We start from the raw sequence: 24,282 nt of genomic DNA on the forward strand, positions 1-24,282 counted from the left end.
CACAAATGAATCAGAACATTGTGGGGTTTTTAAAAGCAGAACACAGGTTTATTTACAATCAAGTTCTTATGGGCAGCTGAATAAATAAAAAGTTTGCCCTGTATACTCTAATTCCCCTCGACAGAAGGTGCCTGAGCAAAAGGCTAGGTTAGTGAGATGCCTGTTACAGCAGCTGCCCACTAACCCAGCCCCTCCAAAGAACACACTTCCTTAGTAAAACACAATCAGGAGAGAAGAAAATAAAGTGCAAATAAAAAGGCAATAAAACGCTGGTGGCTTGTCTTGAGGCCCAGACGATGTGGATAGGTTTAGCTGGATAAAGTCACCAGGTAGCTCACACCCAGCCACACTGTGGTTTTGGATGCTTTAACAGGGACAGAGCCAAGACGCTGCTCCATAGCAGAGAGAGGGCTCCAGCGCAGACGGGAATATTGCACATGTGCTCAAGGAGAAAAGAGGCCTGGAATTGCCAGCACCAAAACAATGGAATTGAGATTTAACCCCGCTGCTCCCCTGTGTTCTACTGACAGCCTCCAGGACAGGACGGATGAACAGAAGAAGGGACCAAACATCTCTGTTCTGGTACTGAAGTCACAGTATGACTACATTCCTTAGCACAGCAGCACGGCAGAAGCTCAACTTCTCTCATCACACCCACTAACCCAATTGCCTGTGGAGTAGAAAGATTTAAGATCTCCTATTTTGTGGTACCCCAGCTGTTGAGGGGCATTTTAACAAAAGGGTGCATAAGTCCTGAAGAACAGTCTCCTTAAAATCAGATAAAACTGATAGGAGTTTGCATGACAGCACTGGAGAACCTGTGTCAGAATCAGAGCAGCTCTGAATTGAGCTGATAACTCAAAGGCAGAGCTGCCAGAGCTACTGGAGATGCTACAAAAGCTTCCCAACACTTCAGCCTGCCTAGGACCCATCCCCATTTCAGGATCTTCTCACCCCACACCTGAACTAGGCCACAAAAATGGAACACAGGAGACAGGACATGTATTAAGCCAGCATACAGAGTAACTTCTTTCCAACATTTCCAACTCAGAAGTGCTGTAGGTACATTTGTGTGATAGAGTATTTGGCACAGCTGTCTGGTGAGGAATCCCGCTAGTATCTTCAGCTCCACTTGGTGCATAGCTACTGCACGTAAAGGCATGACTAAGTAGCATTCTCCATCCAGAACAGCTAATCCCTTGCCGAGTCCGAGTGCCACAGTGTGGTTACAGCCATAAGAAGTCTCTGACTCAGGCTCCTTCTCCACTGCTTTGGAACTTTCCTCTGGAAAGCGAAGCCCACGCACTTGTCAATATCCCCGTTCCGGATGGATCTGGGCTCGGGTCTCCATTCTGCTTGGCCACGGACCAGCACCGCCATACACAGAGGCGCTGGACGCTCTGCCCTCCACCCTCCGTCCAGTCAAAATTCAGCCCACAGGACAGCCTTGTTTCCTTTGTCCACACTGACCACATGGGCACCTGCTGGTGACCACGCGACTGCATTGATAGAAGAACTGAAAGGGAAGCCAGGTATAAGTTTAAAACAAACAAACCAAAAGCTAATTCCACAACAGCACTTAACAAGGGAATGAAATATTCTAGTACCCTGACTACAAAAGAACAAGCACTTTTATTCTCAACTCTCAGGATAGTCCTGCTTTCAATAGCCTAACAGGGATACTGTTTTTTCCAGAATGTGTTAAATGTACTTTATTAGAATCATATGTCAATTTAAGAAGTTGAACAATAACAAACCTAACCTTAGGTCAATCTTGAGAATACTGACATGAATTCACAAAGAATCTGAATTAAAATTCTTGCACACCAATGTGAACAGTAAAGCTGTATGACTACAGTTCTTTCATCGCTCATCAAGGTTCACAACCTAGGTCCCTGCTTCAGATTAAATGGCCAGCTTCCCCTCACCTGTGATGCTTTGCAAGAGTCCTCTCCAATTTCCCAGTGAGCACATTCCAAATGTAGAGGGCCCCGTCAGCTGAACCAGCAGCCACGTAGTTACCATCAGGGCTACGAGGTCAGAGGAGTAGAACGCACAAAACATTTTCTTCAAGTCAGCAATTTATAAGTACAAATCATCATTTCACGTTCAACTTCCTAAGCAAGCAACTTGGTATTGTGTATTCTTTAAAAAACTGTGTTAGCATCTGCTAAGAGCAAAAGAACTTATAAATCAGAAAGCCTCCAAGAAAGTTGATCAAGACGTACAGATACACTGTCTTGAATAAGAGGTAGCCTTGAGCAAATAACAAATTCTGTCCAAAGTTTTTCTAGCTGTAAATGGAGACAATACAGCCAAACATGATGAATCTCTCACTTGCTGGGGATCAGATTTAAACAGAGGATATCTTCCTTATATCTGACCTTACCTGAACACAACTCTCGTCCAGTCAGAGCCACATTTGAACCCTTGGGCACTGAAAAGTTAAAATCAGATAACTGTAACATCATTTTTACGAAGATGGTTCAGAATAACCTCCAGTACCCCTTTATCACAATTCCTGTTTCTCATACACAAAAAAATCATGTCTGAAGTAGTTCTTTCCTTTACCTTTCCCATCTACCTCCTTTATAGAGGCAAATGAAAAGACACACCATAACAGAGCTTTGCTGTTAGACTGCAGAGAACTTTGCTACTAATGTGGGATTCATAAAAAGATAGGGGACAAAGCAGTCCATAGAAATGTTGAAAAAATCCGATATTGAGAGCAATCAGCAACCAGAGGTTTGAAATTCCAAGTGTTCTTGAGGGGAGCACGCTCACCTGAATGTTTGCTTGACAGCACCAACCCGCAGATCAATGATCTTTAGTAGATCATCACGGGAACAGGTCAGCAGCTCTGTTCGCTCAGAGTTCAGGTCCAGAGCTGTGATCCTCCCAAGCAGCTCCAGTTCTTTTACTATGCTTTCGGTTCTAAGACAAGATGGGAAGAAAAAAGAAAACAGTAAACCAGAGTCCAGAAGCCAAACCATTGCATCAAAACGTTGACTTATCTCAATGTGAAAGAGGAAGAGAAAGAATTACTGGCTTATTCTCACATTTTGAGTTTTTCCCCAGCAAGATCCCACTTTGTGGGCAACAATACCAGCCAACAGCCAGACCCTATTTTCCTCACAACTCCACCCACTGAAAAACTAAATAACGTCTAGAGAGGCAAGTATTGACCAGCACAAAATATCCGCAATGAAGCAGACTGCCTTTCCAGGAAAAAAAGGCATCCTAAAAAAATCCCAACCCCACAAAAAAAAAAAACAACACAGTAATAAGAGCAGTAACAAATGGTTCTTTCACTAGCTTTCTAAAACACAGACTAGTCTCTCCAGCTTCCACGCTCAGGAAGAAGAGTGGCCTAGCAGCTTACACTTGGACAACAATTCTAGAGCTATTGCTGCAGTGTAAGCACTCTCAACTTTTACCTGATGTCCCAGAAACGAATTTTCTTATCGAAATGTCCACTCATTACACATTGCTCGGTACATACGATGTCATTGCAGCTAGATCCTGCAAACACTGTTTTTATACCTAAAAAGGATAAATCAGATCTGATGAAAACAGAGTCAGAAAATAATCACTATACACACACGTAACATAGCAGCTACACAGAGCAGTGCCCACAGAGCATCACAGGGCAGTCAAACTATCTTAGAATAATCCTGACTTAAGTCTTCAGCAACCTCTTTGCCCTTTTCAATCTCCTTTGCTGTATCTAAAATCCCTTTAAATGCTCCCAGGACAGCTGCTTTACTTCCACTTCCTATTTAGCTAGCTATAATTTGCTACTGCTAAAGAACGTGAAACTGTCAACATGACCTATGTTTGGGGTATGTATTAGGGTAGCCTTGTATCCCGATTCTTCTCTCGTTCAAGCAAGTTCAAGAGCCATCAGTAGAAGAGCAGATTAGGAAATAAAGTGTTTCTCACGAAGAAAAATCTGAATCTGAGCAACTCCTTCATTTGATACGTTCTGACACATTTCCAAGAGATATTTCCATATACCTCAGGGTTAATAAAATAAACAACTGAGTTGGCTCCAAGTGGAAGCCTTTTTAGTGGAAGACTAAAATACCCACTCCATAGATTGATAAACAAAGAAAGCTCACAGAACACAGCTGCTCTTAATATAATAGCATTAACAGTGCTTCCTGTATACATGATTTCTTATTCTTATTTTAGGTAACAAGCAGAAAGAATCTGATTACTGGAATAACAACAGAATGTAGCATGGCTGCTGGTTTTTGCTTTTTTAGACTAAGAAGAAGATGAAATTATCTGGTTTATGGCAGACTTCCATTTACATCCACTAGAAACAGAGAACGTGGATGAAAAGTTAGGCTTCCTTACAAACTTTGCTGCGGAGGTCCCAGAGCTTGAGGGTCCGGTCATGACTTCCCGAAACAATGCGTGCATTGTCCAGCAAGAACTTGGCTGACAGAACTTTACCGCTGTGACCTGTCAGAGTGTGCTGAGGAAAAGAGATTTACACAGTAAAAGCGCACAGTTCCACTTGCTCGTTTTCTCATAGGTTACCAATTCTATACAACAACATCACAACCTTAAGTCACGATTTTCATGTCTACTGCATTGCATGAAAAAAAAAGATCTATATATAAACAGCGATCAACACTGAGTAGGAATGTTAAGTACCGCAGAGCTCAGCCTGAAGTTTTGAGACACAGGTCACCCGTGGCTGCAATTTCTTTAGCTATCCAGGGAACCTGTGAGCTCTCCTTCACAACACCCCATTACACCCTAGTTTCATGGGTAGATGGCAACTGCAGCACAGCCTTGCATGAGAAATGAGGAGAAGGGATTACTGAAGAGGGAAATGGTGTTTTCAGGTTTTTATAATGAGATCCTCTCAAGGATACGGCAGGATATCTAGTCTCATCTGTTGTTACATTCTCAAACCTGAAAGCTAAGACAACCAAAGATTTTAGAAAAACTCCCTCCAGCAGTTTCTGTAACTGCCTTTGTTTTCACCCAGTGCAGGGGAAGGCTCTCTGGGGCTAAGAGGAACATGAACTGCATTCACTTCAAATTGCTGAATATTTACATGCCAAATCACAAAACAAATAATGAGCGACTGAAGTAAGACCTTTGGGGAAAAAAAACACAAGAGAAATCTCTGGTATATAATCAAATTTTTTTTTTTTTTTTGAAATACTCAAAGGACTGTCAAATTACACGAAGCAATCTGGGATGGGAAATACAGAAGAACAAACCTGAGAAGAGAAAGGAATGTGAGCAAAGCTTGATAAAAAACACACAAAAAACAATTAAATCCACAACAAACTCTGAAGCAATGCATCATCCCGTAAAGACCACGTGGTCTCAAGAAAGGACACATTTCAGAAAGGAAGATCTGCATCTCTTTTCTGCTGTTGATGCACAGTCATTACATATACTTATTTGCATTTAAATACTGAATTTGTGGCAAAGTTTACCATGATTTCAGCTTCACTGCCTCCTGCTCACGTGCAAGGCATGACAAATCCATACCACATACTTGAAACAATGCAGTATTTTATCTCAGCGCTAGCAAATGAGCAGTGAATGCACTAGTCACCAAGACTACCAGAAAAATTACAGGGCGATATTGTGAAGCTAGATAGATGCTTGTGGGGATTACTCATCGCAAAGAAGTTAGTTATCGCTAGCCTGCTAAACTTTTACTCACAATAACTCACAACCAACTGTAGAATTTGCAGCCAAAGAAAAGCTGCAAAAGAACCTGATGCATTCGTCACTTCCATAAACAAGGCCTGACTTCCCCAGACTGGGAACTACCCAGTGGATTACAATGCAGCTGTAGGTTATAATTCACATGTGACGTACCAGAAGATTCAAATCAAAGTAGCAGCTTCCTAAAATAAAAAGTTGAGGAAAAGTGTACATAGGAATGGTAACAAACAAAGCCTTATGGAAAGCTGAAAAGAGATTTTTTTTTTTATGGTCAGTCACAAGTAAACCCTTCTTTAAACATGAGCTAAACTGTTGGATAAGAATGTGAGTACGAAGAAGGAATCTTTCAAAAGATATTGAGAATAAATTCAAGCACCTTTAGGCTTGCTGCCTTTAACAGCTAGGCCAAGGACTCAAGAATACTGCCTCGACTTCCACAAAAACAAACCCCTTTCCTGCACCCCCTTCTTCAGCAGCTCTCTCCTTAGACTGAAGCTAAAATATTTAAGTAGCTCTTCAAGAACAATAAGAAGCATTTAAGTTTCCACATAGAGGGATGTAAAGTTTCATATTAAGTAAATACATGGTTACACAGAGACCAATACTTTATTTTAGGTCTTGCTGCAAAGATTTTTTAATTAAAGAGAAATAAAGATCTGTTTAACAAAAAGAATTGTTGAAAGTGTCTGTAAGCGTCCAGCTTTCAAAACTATACTGGCCCCCTTAGACACAAAACTGGAAATACAGGACAAAAACATCCTGAGCTCTTTGACTTCTTCAAGAGACTCACCCGTAATCGATTGTCATCAACCGTCCAGATTCTGCTGGCAAAGTCATTTGAAGCTGCCAGGAGGTAAGAACCCTGCGAATACAAGATTAATTTAAAACTACTGCTGCTAGTCAATATGGAAACGAAAAGTATTAAGTATTTCCAATAAGTCATTAGAGCCGTATTAGTGCTATATTGCCAAGGGGAAAAAAAAAAAAGAACAAAAACCTAATAAGCACATAACCAGCAAGGAAAGCTAGCGTGACAACTTTCTAGAACGCCGTAGCTTTTTCTTCTCACCAAACAGTGACAGCGAATTGTGGAATCATGACTACAGATGAAAGGAGTTAACAATAACCAGACCAGAAAGTACTTTCTCCTTCTTCTGCCCCCAGCTGCTGCAGTGAGGAACTGAATTCTAGTTCACCCTTATCTATTCTTTTTGCCGTCATGTTGTACAGGGAAGAACCCTCCCAATAGCAGCATTCCTCAGAGGAGAACTGGCCCAATTCTTGCCATTTTCATTACAACTCTAACATATTAAGATTCCAACAACTACATCCATTCAAGGACAGACAGGTAGATTTGTGCATGGCTTTATGCTTAGGGCTTTCAAGTCATCCCAGATGAAAAGTGCTCACTGCGAGATTCACACTTATACTCCTGAGAAACTCAAAGACTTCTGTGAGGCAAAAAACAAGTCCTTAAAGTCTATCAGCATCTCACCTCAGGCAGCTCTCACCTCAAATGTGTTCCACCTTAAACAAATAAAAATCAGAACTAACTTATCATGCAGATTAACCACCCCAGCAAATCTCTAATGAGCTAGTTAACATCCGAAGGAAAAATGCTATGGATGTGTGTCAGTAAAGTTCAGCACAGAGAATCACCAAATTGATGAAATTACTTCAGCTTTGGTCTAGTCTCTATGTGTTGTGTTATGGAAGCAGCCCTGGCAGAAGAGACAGATCCTATGTCCAGATGTAACAATCCAAGACCTCAAACTCCTTCAAGTAGGTCTGTTGGATGCTGATCACAATCCTATCTGCAATACTTTAGGTTAACAAGAACCGAGCATACCATGAGCTGTCAGCAAACATGCTGCCAGTCACACCAGTATTGTGGTGTGACTGTATTCTGGTGAGAAACTGCTGGGAGAAAAGGTAATGGAAGTGCAAGTCTCAAGACAATGAGAGCTTTTGCTATTCGTCACAGACCTCAGCAAAGCACCCGTTAAAATAAAAGCTTCACAGAAGTAAAGCCTCAGTGCTATTTGCTGCTTTTGTGCTGTTATGTCACCTTTAGTGGAAAGACTGATTCCATGTTACACAAAGCCTAAAGCATTTTATCAAAGTAGCCCATAAAAGCTGATGTCTGAGCTGCATCTGAGTTGCAAAGCCAAGTTCAGAATTACACAGACTGCAGCTTATCTCTTGTATAATTTTGGACCATTTGCAGTTAACTCTTCGTAAGTGTTAATTCATACCTTAACTAACTTCTCAAAGCATCAGAACGCTGGTAGCAGAGCACAACATGAATTTCTTAATTTATACCCAATTACAAACAGTGGATATCACAGATACTCACAGCACTATCAAATTCTATGCTTGTAATCCCAGCATTACTACCAGAGAGGGAACCTTTGGGCTCACATCTATCTGCACAGAGAAAGACAAACAAAACTTAAGCAATGGATTAGAACAGAAGCTGACACAAAGTGAACTATAACATGAGTTTATTTAATACCCCACAATACCCCACAGTGAAAACGTTTACCTCCCAGGACTTCCCAAAGCTTAACCCTCCGGTCCATGCCTCCTGTTGCTAGTAACCGGGAGCCAGGGCTGAACTGCACTGCATTCACCTCCCCATCGTGTGCATCCTGAGGAGCAGGAGGAACAGAACAACCACCCAAAGTGGAGTTAGCATAGACCCAAAGCCCACGGATTAGAAAGCTATAGAACTTAAAGGCAATACAGAACTACAGTGGTAAATCTTCCAGCAGCACATCGGAAATAAAGCCATGGGCTGAAACTATGGTTGATGGCATACAAACAGAGCAAAAAGGCTGTTTCTTATCTAAAGAAATCAAGAGCCTATGAAGGAAAATACAAGCAAAGGCTTAATCCTGACAATAAACTACCAGAAGCCTTACAATGCTTTGTAAGTTCAGTCTTCGTAAGTTACAGCTTTTATTTTCAGTTATAACAGAAAAAAAATAAGGAAAGGAGAGAGAACATGAACTGGTGACATGTCACAGAAGGAAATTAACTTTTTATTTCTTCACCTAGAGCCAGCAACGGAATATGATCCAGCCAGTTTATGCAACCACAGGACACAAGTCAGGCTTGAGTTTGGAAAGTCTGCTTGAAGACACCATAACAAATTAAGTGCATTCATGCACTGTATTGGAGATACTGCAGCCTTGTATTGCAATTAAATAATAACAGCATGGTTGTGACTTGGAACAGCACTTCGCTCACAGGGAACTTGGGTTTAAGCCGTGGCTCCTATTAACAGGCGCAGCGTTAAAAGCACTTTTTAAAGCTTTTGCACAGCTTGATGTTTTGAAGCTTGGTTTGGCCACTTAATAGTGATTCTTAACCTTCAACAGGAATGGTAATTTTAGTATCAAAATCCTTTTTTTACCCGACAATTTTACAGTCTTACAGTACTTACCCCTTTTCTTCCCCCACAATATTAATACCATGTTCTTCACTCATTTGCTGTACTTCTATTTTTTATTTTTTAAAGAACTGTCGGTAAGTGTTCTTGTGAAATCAGTTTTCTGGAAACTTTTTTTCTCCTGGAACTTGTTGCTTCAACTTGTTCTGTCAGCTCATATTTAGTGGTCATCACAGTTCAAAAGCCTGGTCTTTCTAGAAGTGCAGAAGAGCCATTCTGAACAAAATTAGTCAAAATTCTTGCTCAGAAATGACATCCCACAATGCTGGCTGAAGTGACAACCTCCTCCTCCCTACCAAGCCTTTTCTGCTTCTCTCTCTCCAAATATGAGCCCTCATCACTCCTTGAAATCCAAGACTCTCGACATCTGCCAAACGTCTGACAGACTCCTTCCATTCATTTTCAGAATGCTCTGCACTGCTCTATTGGACCTAGACATGTCCTCATACTCCACCTGGGCTCCAAAAACAGGAACTAAAATGTAACACAGATCATCTCCAGGAGGAACATATGGGTTGTCATGGAATGAGGAAGCAGTTTTTCCTTTCAATATCTCTCTGCTAACCAAGCATCACCTCCATCCTGCCAGTCTGACAGACTTACCACTGCGACTGCTTCTATCCCTGCTGCAACAATAGGGAATTAGAACAGGGCAGCATTTGCCATGTTGCCAAGATTAAGGGTCAGCAGAGTTTACTGTGGCTTGCCCCCTCACACTGTGCTGCTCTAGAAGTTCAGACGGTGTTACAGAAGATTCAGAGAAAGGTACAAACAGCCTCTCACATGGGTCTTGAACACCTCATACACGTATATGACAAAATTACTTAGGATTTTCATTTATTAATCAACTCCACTTGCTGTACATAGCCAGAGGAGGAGAGAGGCTTTATCACATACCATAGTCAGGAACGCCTCCTGTGAAGCTCCCTACTCAAGCCAGCTCCACACTGTCACATAGGTTATGGCCCTATTCTCACCATCAGGTAACACAGCTACCACTCCCTCCACCACACAACTTCCACTAGAGAAGGAAACAGAGCAGGCCAGCAGCACACAAGCCTCCATGCTGCTGTGAACTCTATCTATATGGCCACTCCATTTTTCTGAATGGAGAAAAAAAAATCAAGTAATTTCATATCTATGGTAGCATTGGAAAAAGCTTTTGATGGACCGCCTGAGAAAACTCAAGAGGAATGTCCAAACAACTATTTTACAAGACGATCCACCACAGTATCTTTCATTTCATTCAGAAGACAACACCCATCATGGAAATTTAAGTTTGGCCTCGTGAGGCCACAGCAATGCATAAAGGAGGTCTCAGCTTGAAAACTTTAGATCACACACAACCAATGAAGACACCCCACTACCACAAGCTCCTCTTAACCACGTCTGTTGGATGACATTCAGTGCCACAACCCCTTCACTGTGGAGAACTGGAACTGAATTAATCCCAAACTGTCAGCAGTCTCTTCCTCAGTCATAGCTCTACTACGGCATGACAGAACAAGGACTGCTGGGAGCCGAGACGGTAATGGGGTGTAACTCCCCTGTGCCATCAGACCTTTTACTAGTCATCATCGACCTCAGCAAAACAGACATCAGGGACATGTGGAACAGAACCACACCTGGGAACGCAAAGGTTCTGAGAAGCTTTTGGGCTAAAAATTAAATAGGCTGAACTACGCTACAAAATCAAGAATTCCTTCTCATTTGGCCATGTCAATGGAAGCAGTTTCAGGAGATCAATGTCCAGGATGCAGATAGGATTCACTTCCTCCAAAGACAGTAAAAGGGATGGTAGAAATGGGAATTCCTTCTGTACTTACAAAGACACATATTGCAGTAGTGGGCACTCTCACTTCTTTACTGGCACCCGGATGTGGCTCTGCGCTATCCTGGGGAGCAGGGTACGAGGACAAAGAACGTCTCCTGAGATGAAACAAAGAAATATTTTACAAACAAACTTAATTAACATGGTTTCTCCTGAGTTCATCCAGATCTGTACCTGTCACTTAACTACACTGTACAGGGATAAAAAAATGGGGGGTGGAGTTTTTACTTTCTTTTATCCAGTCTTTCAAAAACATTTATCATACAGCACTACATCCGCTTGTGGCTTTAGATATTTCACAGTATGCCAGATAAGTTACCAGAACTGATTACTGACCTCATCTTGAAGCAGACATCTTTTTCTAATAGCACAGAAACATGGGAGTGATTGCAGCTGAGCTTAGCTGGAGAGACTGCAGCTCTGTCACTGTGTCTAGGGAAACTGAACATCACTGCAGCACTACGTTCCAGGCAGCAAAACACTCCAGTCAAAAGCTCAGGCTGCACCACTTAAGCAAAGACCATCCACCTAATGGAGAGCTTGACTTAGAAGGTCTGGCTCCACTCTGGACACTAAGCACAGAACCCAAAGACTTATTTTCAAAATAACCCTATTAGAGGAGCTAAGTGCAGTGGAAATTAAGAGCAAATCCCACATATTCTCTCCGCAAAGAGGGGCTCATTGCATCTCTAACTGCAGACAGTTTCTAGCCAGGGATATCAATATCTGAAAACTAATCAGGATAATGCAGGTTTGTTCCATGTCAATCCAACGGAATACATTTACATGCTAGACTAAGAGCGGATAATGTTTTTCACCTGGCAGCATCAGAAGATTGATGTCCCAAAAGGGGAGACTCAGACAGACTGGAGGGAAAGGTCAGAGGTCAGCACACGGCAAGATGGAAGAAACAGGAAGTTGAGGAGAACAAAAAAGAAAAAAAGAAAGGCAGAAGCTAGAAGAAAGGCTGAAACTGTTTGTATTCCCTGCATCACCAAGATTTTGGCGTACATTGAAACCAATACATAAAACAAGGAGGTGAAAGTGTTCTAACCTACCCAAAGATATTAGTGATAGAGTCCAGAAGGCCTCCAGCTGGCTGGGAGAGTCGCTTACTGAAGGAGGGGAGGACAGGTTTAAACCTTGTGAATAGCTTCTCCAAATAAAGATCAAGACAAACACAGTTCATAGCACCAAGTCTCTGGAAAGATTCCCTCCCGCACAGACCCAGTCCCAAGTCAGAAAACACCAAAGGCAGGCATCAGTACAAAAGCCACCAAACTACAACTCAGAGCACAGCTGTGAGGGGAGTTTCTTCAACTGCCCTCAGCATCCACTCTGTGAATTACTGATTTTAGATATAACAATTTGCCAAGTATTAAGTTTCAATCAAATTAATCCAGGCTCTCATAATTCCCTCTTACTTTCCACTCATGATTTTAGGAAAAAATGAATTTAATCTAGGTGAAGATAGTTTCAGTATTTCAATAGAATCCCAAAGCCCAGCTGTTTGCAAAGCCATGTTGATACCTTGCACAGTAACAGATAAAATAGAACAGGCACTGTGGTATCCATTTTATTGCCCATTTTAGTTTTAAACCTTGGTTTTTACCATTACCAGATTTTCAGACACTAGTTTAGCTTGGTTAAAACAGCAAAGGGAAAACACAACACATCTAGAGCACAGTAACAGAAAACACAGCCTGTAGTGAGTTTCCTACTGGAAAGCAGGAAGTACCTAGGAGGTGGAAATACTGAACTGTGCTCCAGATAAAGGTGAGTAAAAACTAAGTAATATTCCCAACATCATTCCTTTAATTGTTCTAAATCTCTTGTTCTTCCTCAATGACAGGGTACAAAAATCTCTGTGCACAAACCTGGATGCTCGGCTAACAGCTCGCACTGGAGACGTCTCCTCAGCTGTGTCAGAGGTTTCATCCGCAAGCACTTCAATATCATCATCCCTGCTGAAGTAAGAGAAAACACCTCGTTTCCAACCAGCCACACACAGCCTCCCGTAGAAGCCGCCTACTGATGTATGGGAACCGAATGGTTGGTACTGCTTGACCCCAGCCCACATCCAGGTTTACTCAGCTGGGTGACATGGAGGTAGATCAAGACAACAGACACCGATCTAGCCGTCGCTCAGACACTACATTCAACATACACTGTTGGAAAACAAGCACATGCAACACTTAAATTCAGGTTTGTTCTTTCAAACTGCCAATTATACTCCTCAGTGACAGTTTTTCCCCTCTGTATTTACGCTGACAGGCACATTTTGCGGATTCTCTTTACTACAGGCATTGTATCTCAGCCTGCAGTGCTACATATGCTGTAAGGATCCAAGCGAGACTTTGCTACTCTATTAGATGAAACAATTACCAAACAGCAAAAAATCAGAGTTGTTATTGCGGCCCCAAATATAGTAATACCCTATTTACATTTTTCCCTTTTTTTTTTTTGCTTTTTTTTTTTCCAAAACAAGGTTTTATTAGGTAAGCAAAAGGGCTTAAACTCTCCCTCTTCATCCACAGCAAGTAAGTCCTAATACTTTCTATACTGTAAGCACGAGCATGTTTTGGGTCACCACGTTATTTACACGCCAGTGTATAACTGAAGATAACTGTGAGGTTCCAATTTATGCGCCATAAATTAATCCAGCTAAGCTGTTTAGCGAATGCCAGAAGGTTTTTCTCCCATTAGTTATCACGGGCTCTGACAGCCTAGGATTTTTCCTTCAAGCACTGCTGATTTTGCAGGACAAACTATTTTTAAACATATTGTGTCAACCTGATGACATTTGACTGATCAGGAAGTTTAAATTTGGCATTTAAGTACGAATAAACTAATGCCTGCCATCAGGAAAGACTATCTCAGCTGCAAAAGCGCTGAAGAGGATGGGAACATTTTAAATCTCACATTTCATAAACATAGCTGTGATTGAATTTCTAAAATTTTGGAGGACAGCGTGTATGAGGAGGCTATGGAAAATACCTACCCTGGCTGATAGTAGCAGGTTGATATTTCTATAGAACACCCACACGTTTTGGAGATACTTGTTTTTTAAAATCAAAATCTTAAGATACTAAAATTGTATATAGCAAAAGAACTTCCCATGTTAACTTCACATTTTTGAAGTGAATTTAAACATCACAGCATACTTCTTTAAATGCTGCAGTTTTTCCTTTCAGTAAGCAGCGTATTTATACAGTAAAAACCCTCTAAAATTATGAAATCAAAAGGAAATCAAAAACATCTGTGAAGCAGAGTTTGAATAATTTATAAAAGTATTTTTTTTTTTAAACAGGCTTCTTTCCAACTTCTCAGCATCTCATATCAAATAATTTATGAAACATTGAGACCATCATCACCACAAGAGGAAATAAAATATTCAGGACATTGTGCCATAGGTACCTCTGAGCTCAGCTCTAGGATAGGAAAGTCTCTTTGGATAAAGGAGAGGAAGAAGCTTAACAGGGAAGGTAGCCACAAAAAATCGCACAGATTTCCTCTCTCTGTACAACCTGGTCTAGCGGGAGGTGTCCTGGCTCATGGCAGGGGGGTTAACACCCTATAACCTTATCAACCTGGCACAAAGCACATATACCACCAATTTCCCATTTCAGTCAGCTGATTAAAGATTATCCAGGAATAAACACGGCAGTGAATATTCACGTGCAGCTGGCTGCTGCAAAGAACAGTAGACTTGAGATGCTTATTTCTGGATTGCCAGGAAAAGTAACACCGCATCTTTCTAAATTTTTTTTTCCTACAGTATAAACCTATTCCAGTATGGAATTGGTCAGCATCTTTTCACCTCAACTCGCACAGCACCTGTTCCAACAGGAAATGCATGAGCACAGCTATTTGTAGTTCACGCACATGAAATGTAGCTCTCTCCAAAGTGTATTGCTCCATGATTACAGAACTATTTGGAAGACCAAGAGCACTACATAACAAATGTTCTCCTGCTGAGATAAGGATACATATTCACTGTATGAACTGTTCTTAGGACTTTGAGTCCAGATATCTCTTTTTAGTCAAAACAGAGTTCCTTCTTCTGGAAATTCAACTAGGGAGAGTTACTGTACATTTTTGACTTTACACCAAAGTTTAAACACCCCTCTGCATCACCAAATTTAGAAATAACACAGATGTAATTTATCATGCATCTGCATAAAACCGAAGCAGGAAGTGATGAAGGAGAGGAACTCCATAAATCAAGACTGCTTACGGTTCAACAGGCAGGGGTTCTTTGGCAGCCTCTGCTAGCTCCTTCTGCAACCTGGCTTGTCGTCTCCTAAGAAGAGGAAAACATGGTTATTTTAAAAAAATCCTTAATCTCATCTCAAAGATTACTGTACACAGTTCTGATTGACTTCCTAAGATTAAAAAAAAAAAAATCTGAATATTGCCCCAATTTTATCCTGCTTTTCCAGATACTCAGTGCAGAAGAGGCAGTTTTCCTATTGTGAACAGTCACAGACAATACCGATAGTTGAGCTAGATGGTATGGCAAAGTGCACTTACAGCATACCTTCAGCACATCAGCCCTTTATGACCCATATAATTGCAGATTTGCTCAGACCAAATAATTGCAAGAACTTTAAAGAAAAAAGCTTATGTTAGTTGAAGTAATACAGAACTACCACATAGTATGATATTTGCCTTAGAGCCCTTGGTCTCCAAGTATCGTTAGCTGTTGAACAAGAGGTAACGTGGAAGAAAAATTATTTGCTTTTACACACAGTTTAGTCTCATGGCAACTCCTCCTTTTAACAGGATGCCAAAAAATTGCTTAGGCTAAAAAAGGCTAAAACTAGGAGTATTATCAAGACTCAACACAAACAAAAAGTGCAAGTCTAATACTACAAAAAATGCCAGCGTGATTTATGATCTTTAGTCCATAGTCCATTGTTGCTCAAGAAACAAAAGAACATGTTTTATTCATTTGAAAGACAAATATTTTCAAAAAGCATTTAACTGTACTGGCCAGAGGAAGTAACACAAAGTTCTGGACTCTCACTGCACTGTGCGTAAATCCATAGGTCTCGAGATCAAAGCTGGATGTGGTTTTATTCTATCCACTCCTAACTATTCAAAAGCATATTAGGAAGTAGTTTATCAAAAAGAGATCAATCTCACCTTGAATCCTTTTCATTTTCTGCATTCAAGCGATTGGCTTCTTGTGCTTTCTCTGCCATCCAACGTGAGACCAGCTCCTGGTTATCTTCAGTAGTTTTCCTCAGTTTCTCCTCCAAGGCATTGAAGGTGATCTGGAGAGCATCATATTCATCTTTCAGTGTCTGATTAGCTCGCTCAAGATCTTGTAGTTTGCTACGCAATTCCTGGCACTCTGTCTCCAGTTCAGAGATTTTTTGCAAATACTCCGCAATCCTGAAGGACAACAAAATGTACAAAACAATGAGGATCTCCTTTGGGACCTATACCATCACCTTTGTGCTATTTGCACAATGCACAACAAAGGAGTTTTTAGCCCGTAGGTAAGACTCCTAGAAAATATCTTAACATGAATTACCCAGAGAGAAGTTTGGGTCTCAAACCAACCACACAGAAGTAACTGTTCCTACTCACTTTGCTTCATTCATCTGCATCTCTTTGTCCTTCTGCTGCATTTGGTTATTCAGATCAATTACAGACTGGGCCAACTACGGAGAGAAGAAATTTACATTACAAAAATGCAGGGTTGCCAGCTAGACAACAAATACTGAGCAGTTCCCACTGAGAGCACAGACCAATCTATCACTGGAAGCACAAAGCATACCTTTCGGGTCTTTCTTGATCTTCTGTACCAATTTGTTTATTGTCCCTATCACACAGGGGATTAGATCAAAGAATCTACTTTTAAAAATGATTTTTCAAAAAGTTATTGTCCTTTGGCATCTCACTCTCTTCCCCCATGTTTCTTCAGTAAAGCCACAAACAATGTATTTACAGAAAAAATAAATAAATAGAAAAAAATCAGAGTAACTAGAAATTGCCAAATTAGCAAACCAACAAATAAGTATCAACAACCAAGCATCGGTCTTTCAGGTACTCATGGACAGCCATCACTGGAGACGTGCAACTCACATATTGTAAATATGTGTTTCATAAACAGCTTTGCTGCAAACAAAGTTGCTAGGGGAGCCTCTGCAGAGCACAGGAAAACAGAGGGGCAGAGGCCAACGCTAAGGAACTGCTGCTACCAGCTCGCAGCTACCCAGGCAGTGAGCAGCAGAAAGCCCTACAGCACCCAGAGCCTCGGCTGCCTGGGAAGAAGGAAGACTGTTTTGAGAAGGGGGCCTGCCTGGGTAGATGGCTCAGGACACCAGGCCGGGGGGAAAGAAGGCATTTTCAGCGCTTTGACTAGTCAATGCGTGCTTCCTGTAGAAAGCTACCTGCTCTTTGAGAAGCTCAGGATTACTGACACTAGAACTTCTCTACAATTCCAGTGAGGTGTCATCAAAGGAGCGTGACTTTCCCTGGGTCATTGCCATCTCCCTATAAAAGTCTGAGTAGCATTCAGGTACTAGGTCCTCAATTTATTCTCTCCACTGCTGTGGTTTTTACACACCCAACTCTGTTGGTGGAGCCTCTGCATTTTCCCATCCAAAAATTGCACCTTTTCTCACAGGCCCAACTCATAACTGATGGAACTTCTGGGCTCCCTATTGCATTTACATGGCAGAACCAGTGATCCCTTTTCAGTTGAACATCATAGCACTTTGAACCTTTGCTTGTTTTATCCACTCCTACCTATCAGTAGTCCTGCAAAGTGAGAGAGAAATGGAACTACACATAGCCACTTACCCCCCTCACTTACTCTGCTCATTTAAAGTCTTTCCAGTGTAGAACTGGTGGTCATTTGCAGCTCTAAGCTAGATTAATTCCTTCCTCCTCTAATAAATACAGTTAAAAGCACTGATGAAACACAAAACTAAGCAATTCTTAGAAATAATGCTATGCTAACAATGTAATTTCTTATTTCCTGGCAGCCAATTTGAAAGACCAACCATCTCTGATTTATTTTATTCATCAGCATGGGTTGCTTAAAAAGGCTGTACATGAAATGATGAAAAAGCGATGACGAAAGAACTCGGTACAATTAAGGCCATGTTTGTAATGGGCCACGTTTGAACCATACAAAACACAAGAGGACTTTCTAACCTCGCCACGTTTCTTATGTAGTTCTGTCAGCTCCTCTTGATGCTTTATCTTCAGCTGTGCCAGTTCCTGCAACTGAGCATCATTCCATGTGCCGTCATGTCCTGGACTGCAGTTTGAGAGAGAAAGAAGAGATGTCACCAACTAGAATCCAATTGCTTCCATGCCTTTGCCAGTTGGTCTCAGGACACTATCTCCCTTGGATTTTCTACACTGCCAAGATACAGTTCATCCATAACAAACTAAACCACAGCTAAACTCCACAACAATACAACTCTCACTAACCAAAATGCCTTTATACAGTACTGTAAAATTAAATTTGCTGAGGACTTCATTCACTTTTTTTGTACGTTCCTAAAATAGAATTGAAACTCAAATGAAAGATAGCTAGTCTTTGCCTGAATTTGCACCAAGGCAAGTAACTTTTAAAAGTACACTCTCCAAATGCTGAAAGAAACAGAAGCGTTTTACCAAATCAAATCTGTTTCGGAGGGTGCTGGTGGACCTTGAAGATGCTCAGTATCCGGAGACAGTATGCCATAGTGGACAGAGCCTCCAGCTAGGGAACAAGTGCCTTGGGTTTTACAGTCCGAGGTGTTGCAAATCACTTCTCTATTGCCCCAACTGTGTTCTAGCCCCTTGTGGTAAGAAGTTTTTTAAAATTATTGTTTTTGTGTTTGAATACATGCCAACCCCCCCCCCCCCAAGAGCTATGATTGTAAAGGTGATCACTCGCGTCTTTGAGAACAGAGACATAAGTTAGCTTTTTAAAAGCACATGCACACATATGTATCACACCTGCACAGAGACTCTGAGCAGCTGTATTTTAAATTATAGTTTTTCAATAAAATAATTTCATTCCTATAATTGCAAGAAAATTGCAAGGAAATTGCAAGCATCTATTTCTGCAGTCATTCTACGTGACAGCAACCCAGAGGATAGTAGATGATGATTCAGAAGCTGGAAGGCCCCACAGTGGCATCATTAACTTAGTGGTCTTCTCAAAACAAACAAAAAACACCTCGCTGAACCCTGAACCAATGCTGTAATAGAAGACACTGCACTTCTAGAAAACCGTTGTCTGAACAGGTAACAGGCTAACTCCTGTGGTGATATCCAACAGGTCCTATAATTCTGGCCGTGCATAAATCTATAGCCAGAACTAGATACTCCTTCTTTCTGTTATGGTAATTAAAGGCATTTTTCTTCAACTAATTTAGTATTAGGAAATTCATTCAGTTTGAACGAACTGTCGTATTCCAAGGGCAGTATCAGAATTCTGCTTAGTATTTAGTTTGAAGACACTGTTCATTTCTTCTTATTCTCTTCTACTCTCAGTCTCATCTTTTGGAATAGGTGTTCAATCAGGATCTGATTCCCATAAACTACAGTTGGTTCCAGACAACTACAGTCTTCAGAAAGCTCCTGAGAACTCCTGAGAACACCTTAACAAAGGTGTTAACTCCAGCTTGCTGGCCAAACACTGAAGTTCTGCCCACAATTCCTGGAGAATGAGTTGTACTTTCCTTACCAGTGGTAGCAGTACACAACAGACATATTTATTTGCTTTTCATCCCAATGAGACACACATACAGCATTGTGTCATACAGCAAAAAAAAAACTTCAGAGACAGCAATTCTTATGGAAGCAGGTAACTTTGAGCTAACTAAAGAGAACCCAGTAGTCCTTACGTGCTGGAATCTGCGTGTTCTCCAGACAACAGAGACGCTGCTAGCATACTGGTTTGCAGTGGATTCAGGTGCCAACAGAATAAACAGCATGACTGCTGCCTGCAGCACTAGTGTTATTTCCACATTAGAAAGGAAGTTTCCTGATAAAATCCTGCTAAAAGCAGGCAGATCATGTGTTTTCTTTTTTTTAAGCGTAAGACGATTGCTTAGGACTGACATTTCACAATCATGCATTTCTCCACTGCCCACTCTACACAGTAACACAGCCTCCAGACTGAAACTAAGACAATGGTCTCTCTCTGCAATGCTTTTAAGATTGGACAGTTTCAAGAGTCAGGTCATATTCATTATGTATTAACAGCGGGCAAACACAGGAGAAGTAAGAGCTCAAAATGGTCCATTCCCATACTTGGAATTCATGGTAAATTACTTTCTGTCTAAAACATGATCAAATCTTTCTCCACCACATAATGTAAAAGTACTGTAACTTTATCACATTTAGAGTTTTAGCTTATTTTTTAGTTCAACCTGTTTTTCACTTTATTTAACTCCAAGTTACTGTAATAACCTAGAAGTTGTCTGTACAATGCGTCAATCAGTGGTTCGGGTTACAACACGCAGGACAGACAGCTGACTGACACAAAAGAAGTTTTAAATACCTGATCTCATGTCTGCTCTGCATGTCGTACTTTTCAGCTTGCAGCTTATCAGCAAGCACTGCGTGAAGGTCCGACTTCTCTAGTAGCTTGTTATCTGAAAGGACAATAAGAAAATAACCAAAGAGCAAAACCAGATTCCCACCCTGTTCTTTTCACCAGCTAAAACTTAGTATCTTTAATTATTCGGACATGACAAAACATTACGTAAGTCTATACCACACTAACGAGCACTCCTCTTTGATGTCAGCAGGCTAAGGCAGTATTCAACAACAGCTCCAAGAATTCCTCCTTAGTTCAGATGCTGTGAGGGACTGGATCTATGAAAGTTTGGTAGGGAGACTGCTATTACTTAAGTGTATTGATATCTGATTAAATGCAAGAAGTTCAAAGTTCAACCTCTTTATACTCCCTTATCTGACAGCAATGAAGAAAAGAGCCCTGCCAGAGAAGTGAGCCCTGGTCACACTCAGCACTGCACACAGTCCTGCTGAGCTCTGTTTGCTTCTCCCCATAACAAAAAGCACCTCTGCGTGTGATCCAGCAGCCGCCCGGTGACCCCTCCACTTCCCCTCGCCCTGCTGCAGCTGGGGCAGGAGATGGATGGGCCAGGAAGAGCTGGATGGGAACCTGCCCCTGGGCCGCCCCGAGTCCTACAAAGGCTCACGAACATGGGCAGCAGCGCGACTGTTCGCGAATCCACAACCCCTGAGGTGGAACCACGCAGACAATTTGAAGACAATCCTCACGCACAGAATAAAACTGGCTTAGTGGGCGAGGGGGCTGGGAGAAGCAACTACTTATTCTGCCAGGAAAGCCAACAAACCAAACTGAGCAACTTCCCTCGCTCTAAGAAGCGACCCGCAGCCACTCCTCTGACAAAGCGACGAGCGAGGCCCCGAGGTCCCCACCGCGGCTCTCTGCCCCCTCTCCCCGGAGCGGCCGGGACGCGGCGGCCCGCTTACACTGCCCGATGATCTCCTCGAAGGCCTGCCGCTGCAGCCGGTCCCGCCGCCGCAGCTCGGCCGCGATGTGCCGCTTCCAGGGGGGGAAGCCGGCGGCGCGCAGCCCCGACGCCATCTCCGCGGGGGGCAGCGGCGAGCGGCAGCACCGGGGAGACGCCGGAGCTGGGTCCGGCCCGCGGCGGGATGGGACCCTTCTCAGAACCGAGGCTCCCCCGGCGCGGCCCGCAGCCGCCGCCCCACGCCCGCCATGGCGCCGCGGCCAAGCTCCGTCAGGGGCCCTCGCACCGCAGCGGCGCGCCGCAACGGCGACAGAGGCTGCCCTCGCCGCCGCCTAGCACCGCCCCCGCACCGCCAGCCCTCCCCTCCGCGGGCAGCGCCGCGGCTGCTCGGCAAGCACGGAGCCAGCCCCGCCGCCGCCACCATCACCATCGCCGCCACCGCCCGGCGGGTGGGCGCCCTACTGAGGAGAGGGGGCCTCGCACGGCGCCATTTTGTGCGCCCTCCCCGCAGGCGGGCCGCGCGCTGCCGCCATCTTGAGAGCGGCGAGCTGCGGCGTCCGCCCCGCGCCGCCATTTGGAGAGGGCGCCCCGCGGGGGAGGCGCGTGCGCACGGCCCCGGGGCGGGCCGTGAGGGGAGAGGGGCCCCGACCCCCCTGGGAGCGGTCTGCCTCGGGCCGGTGCTCCGTCAGGAGGGGGTGCTGGCTTTCGTTCCTCCCTTCCCTCTGAGTCATGGGGAACGAATCTGGGAATTCCTGTAAACTCGGAGAAGTCGCTAGTAATTAAGTATCACAAGAGACCTCTTCCAGCAGTTCTTCCAGTATTTTGAAGGGGGATGAAAAGACGCTGTTTCAACAAGCATGACTCACAATATATAAAGAGCTTCCCTGAAAGAATAACCAAAGCGTTTGCTATTAAGTCACATAGCAGAGCTATGAAGAATGTGAGACTTTGCTGGGGCCTAGTGAGCCCAGTCACCAGTGCACGTGCAGTAGTGGGCGCAAGCCGTCTGACCAGCCTGCCTGATGTTTGTGCCTTGCCTTTTATTTTTAAAGTGAGCACACAGAACGTTAAATAGTTAGGGAAAGTTATATAGTTAACAGAAAGGTAATGTACTGCATAGCCCAAAATAGAGAGGTCTACAATACGACTTTGTTTTTTCCCCAAATCTCCACTATAAGCCAAACCTCCAGTTACAGTGGGGCACACAGAGCAACGCGGTTTCAAACCTTTACTTATGCAGCTGCCCAAGGAAGGTGGTGATGAAGCGTGGTTTGGGGTTTTTTTAGATGGGATTACTTTGAAAAATTATTTGGAACACAGCATAAACTACAAAGGGAGCCTTCACTGCAGCAGTGCATCCTGTCCAGTGTCATGAAGACACCATACATTCTCTGGCAAATGTAAAAATGTACAATGTCTTGCTTCATTGCTTTACTTTAAACTGCTTAATGTATTAAGTAATGTGTTAGGTAACCACATTATTGTAACTTAATTTCAAACCGGGCAGAGTTCATAAAGCTTTTTGTCTCAGACTATGCCAAATTGTTTTGTTTTTCTTTTAAGTAAATGAATGAAGATGCAATTATTAAATTGTAACAAAATAGATTATTCACTAGATTATTACACCGGAGGAGAGAGCACTGCTGGCTGAGTTAATAATAGTTCATGCACAGCTCTGTCTTACCAAGTACACAATACACAAGGTTATACATGTTCTCTACAAAACTAATTTGGCCAAGTGTAAGCACACAGCCTACGTTTTCATCTGTTTGTAAACCATAAACTCAAATTAGATGTTAAAAAATGTAAAATTACTTGTAATTGCATGCTTAAGTTCTAATTCTATTGATACAGTTACTGGACTCTTGACAGGCAGAGCTGAGAGAAATTCATCCTTTCAAATTGTCTCTACATTTTAATCCTCTGCAAAGAAAGAGGAAAGCAAACATGAAACATGAGAAGGGAGAAGACTCAGTTGCTCCTTTCCCAAGGCTTTTTCTTGTCCTTAATATGTAATCAGCCCCAAAGTCATTACCTTTTAATTGCTAACCACCTGTTTTCTTTCAGCCTCCCCAACAAAAATCCTTCTGCTCAAATGTGAGTAGTCTTTTCTCACTAAAACTGAGAGAAAATAATTGTCCACTATTTCTCTTGGTATAAAAAAATTGTCCTCAGGCATTACATAAATTATTGAAAACACTGTATATATTTTACTGTTTAAAATAATGGCTAGACTATTCCAAGGGAAAGATTTCAATAAATTGTCATCTGTACACGTTTAAATCTTAGAAAAATCATAACATACTAAAAATGCTCGCTTTTCTTTAATCTATGATTTTCATCATGGGTAGGACATCCTGATTTTTTACAATACCTGCTAACACTGCTTTTTCCACTTCAATACAAAGTTCCTCTTTCTTCTTAAATTCAGCTTATGCTTCTGGCAGTCTTTCTAATAACAACACATGCCTGCTCCATATCATCATAAACTTGCTGTCCTTTTATATCAAGAAGGGTTACAAGAACACATGATAAAACAGGGCATTCAAGCTGAGAATGGCTCCTTTCTCTATTTGAAGGATCTTTCTGCTACCATGGTTACTAAAATCTGACAATTTGTCCAAAAAATTAAAAAAAAAAAAACATTAACAAATTTCATAATTTTCAGAAAACTCATTCTGCAGTGCAGAAATAAAAACTGTGGTTTCAATGAGGTTATGTCTCATTCTACATTACATAGAGGCTGAAACTTCCCATTCAAAGCCTACTGTGTGTTTGGTGGGTATGTATCCATGCAAAGGAGAAAAAAAAAA

The 24,282-nt window shown here is 42.3% G+C and overlaps 1 protein-coding gene and 1 non-coding gene across 9 annotated transcripts; both read right to left on the reverse strand.

Moving 5' to 3' along the window:
* Nucleotides 1-24: 24 nt before the first annotated feature.
* Nucleotides 25-21,793, reverse strand: ATG16L1 (autophagy related 16 like 1). Of its 8 annotated transcripts, none has more exons than XM_048063150.2 (20): nucleotides 21,471-21,787; nucleotides 20,734-20,825; nucleotides 20,509-20,602; nucleotides 18,162-18,267; nucleotides 16,587-16,660; nucleotides 16,137-16,388; nucleotides 15,226-15,291; nucleotides 12,866-12,955; nucleotides 12,047-12,103; nucleotides 11,807-11,854; nucleotides 10,984-11,086; nucleotides 8,249-8,354; nucleotides 8,060-8,130; nucleotides 6,494-6,565; nucleotides 4,363-4,483; nucleotides 3,438-3,543; nucleotides 2,785-2,934; nucleotides 2,390-2,437; nucleotides 1,929-2,030; nucleotides 25-1,516 (listed from the first exon to the last, which is right to left on the reverse strand). In XM_048063150.2, exons 3-20 carry the CDS (start codon nucleotides 20,529-20,531, stop codon nucleotides 1,423-1,425), a joined length of 1,689 nt encoding a protein of 562 aa, XP_047919107.1. In that variant the 5' UTR covers nucleotides 20,532-20,602; nucleotides 20,734-20,825; nucleotides 21,471-21,787; the 3' UTR covers nucleotides 25-1,422. The 8 variants fall into 8 exon arrangements, with proteins under 8 accessions (XP_047919107.1, XP_047919106.1, XP_047919101.1 ...); XM_048063149.2 differs by having other exon boundaries at nucleotides 20,725-20,825; XM_048063144.2 differs by lacking the exon at nucleotides 20,734-20,825 and having other exon boundaries at nucleotides 12,866-12,952; nucleotides 21,471-21,793.
* Nucleotides 10,471-10,740, reverse strand: LOC125182714 (small Cajal body-specific RNA 6). Its single transcript, XR_007163096.1, has one exon. It is a non-coding gene; the product is annotated as a small Cajal body-specific RNA 6 (non-coding RNA).
* Nucleotides 21,794-24,282: the final 2,489 nt, after the last annotated feature.

This window comes from Anser cygnoides, chromosome 9 (genome assembly GCF_040182565.1).
Source record: "Anser cygnoides isolate HZ-2024a breed goose chromosome 9, Taihu_goose_T2T_genome, whole genome shotgun sequence".
NCBI lineage: Eukaryota > Metazoa > Chordata > Aves > Anseriformes > Anatidae > Anser > Anser cygnoides.

Bases quoted from the DNA above. Each gene is read 5' to 3' on its own strand.
- ATG16L1 (XM_048063143.2), bottom strand. From the start codon at position 21,585: ATGGCGTCGGGGCTGCGCGCCGCCGGCTTCCCCCCCTGGAAGCGGCAC. The intron at 18,268-20,508 runs GTATTTAAAACT...CTCAAACTGCAG, and splicing joins CAGAGCAGACATGAGATCAG to TCCAGGACATGACGGCACAT. The intron at 2,935-3,437 runs GTAAAAGTTGAG...ATCTTGTCTTAG, and splicing joins ATTCGTTTCTGGGACATCAG to AACCGAAAGCATAGTAAAAG.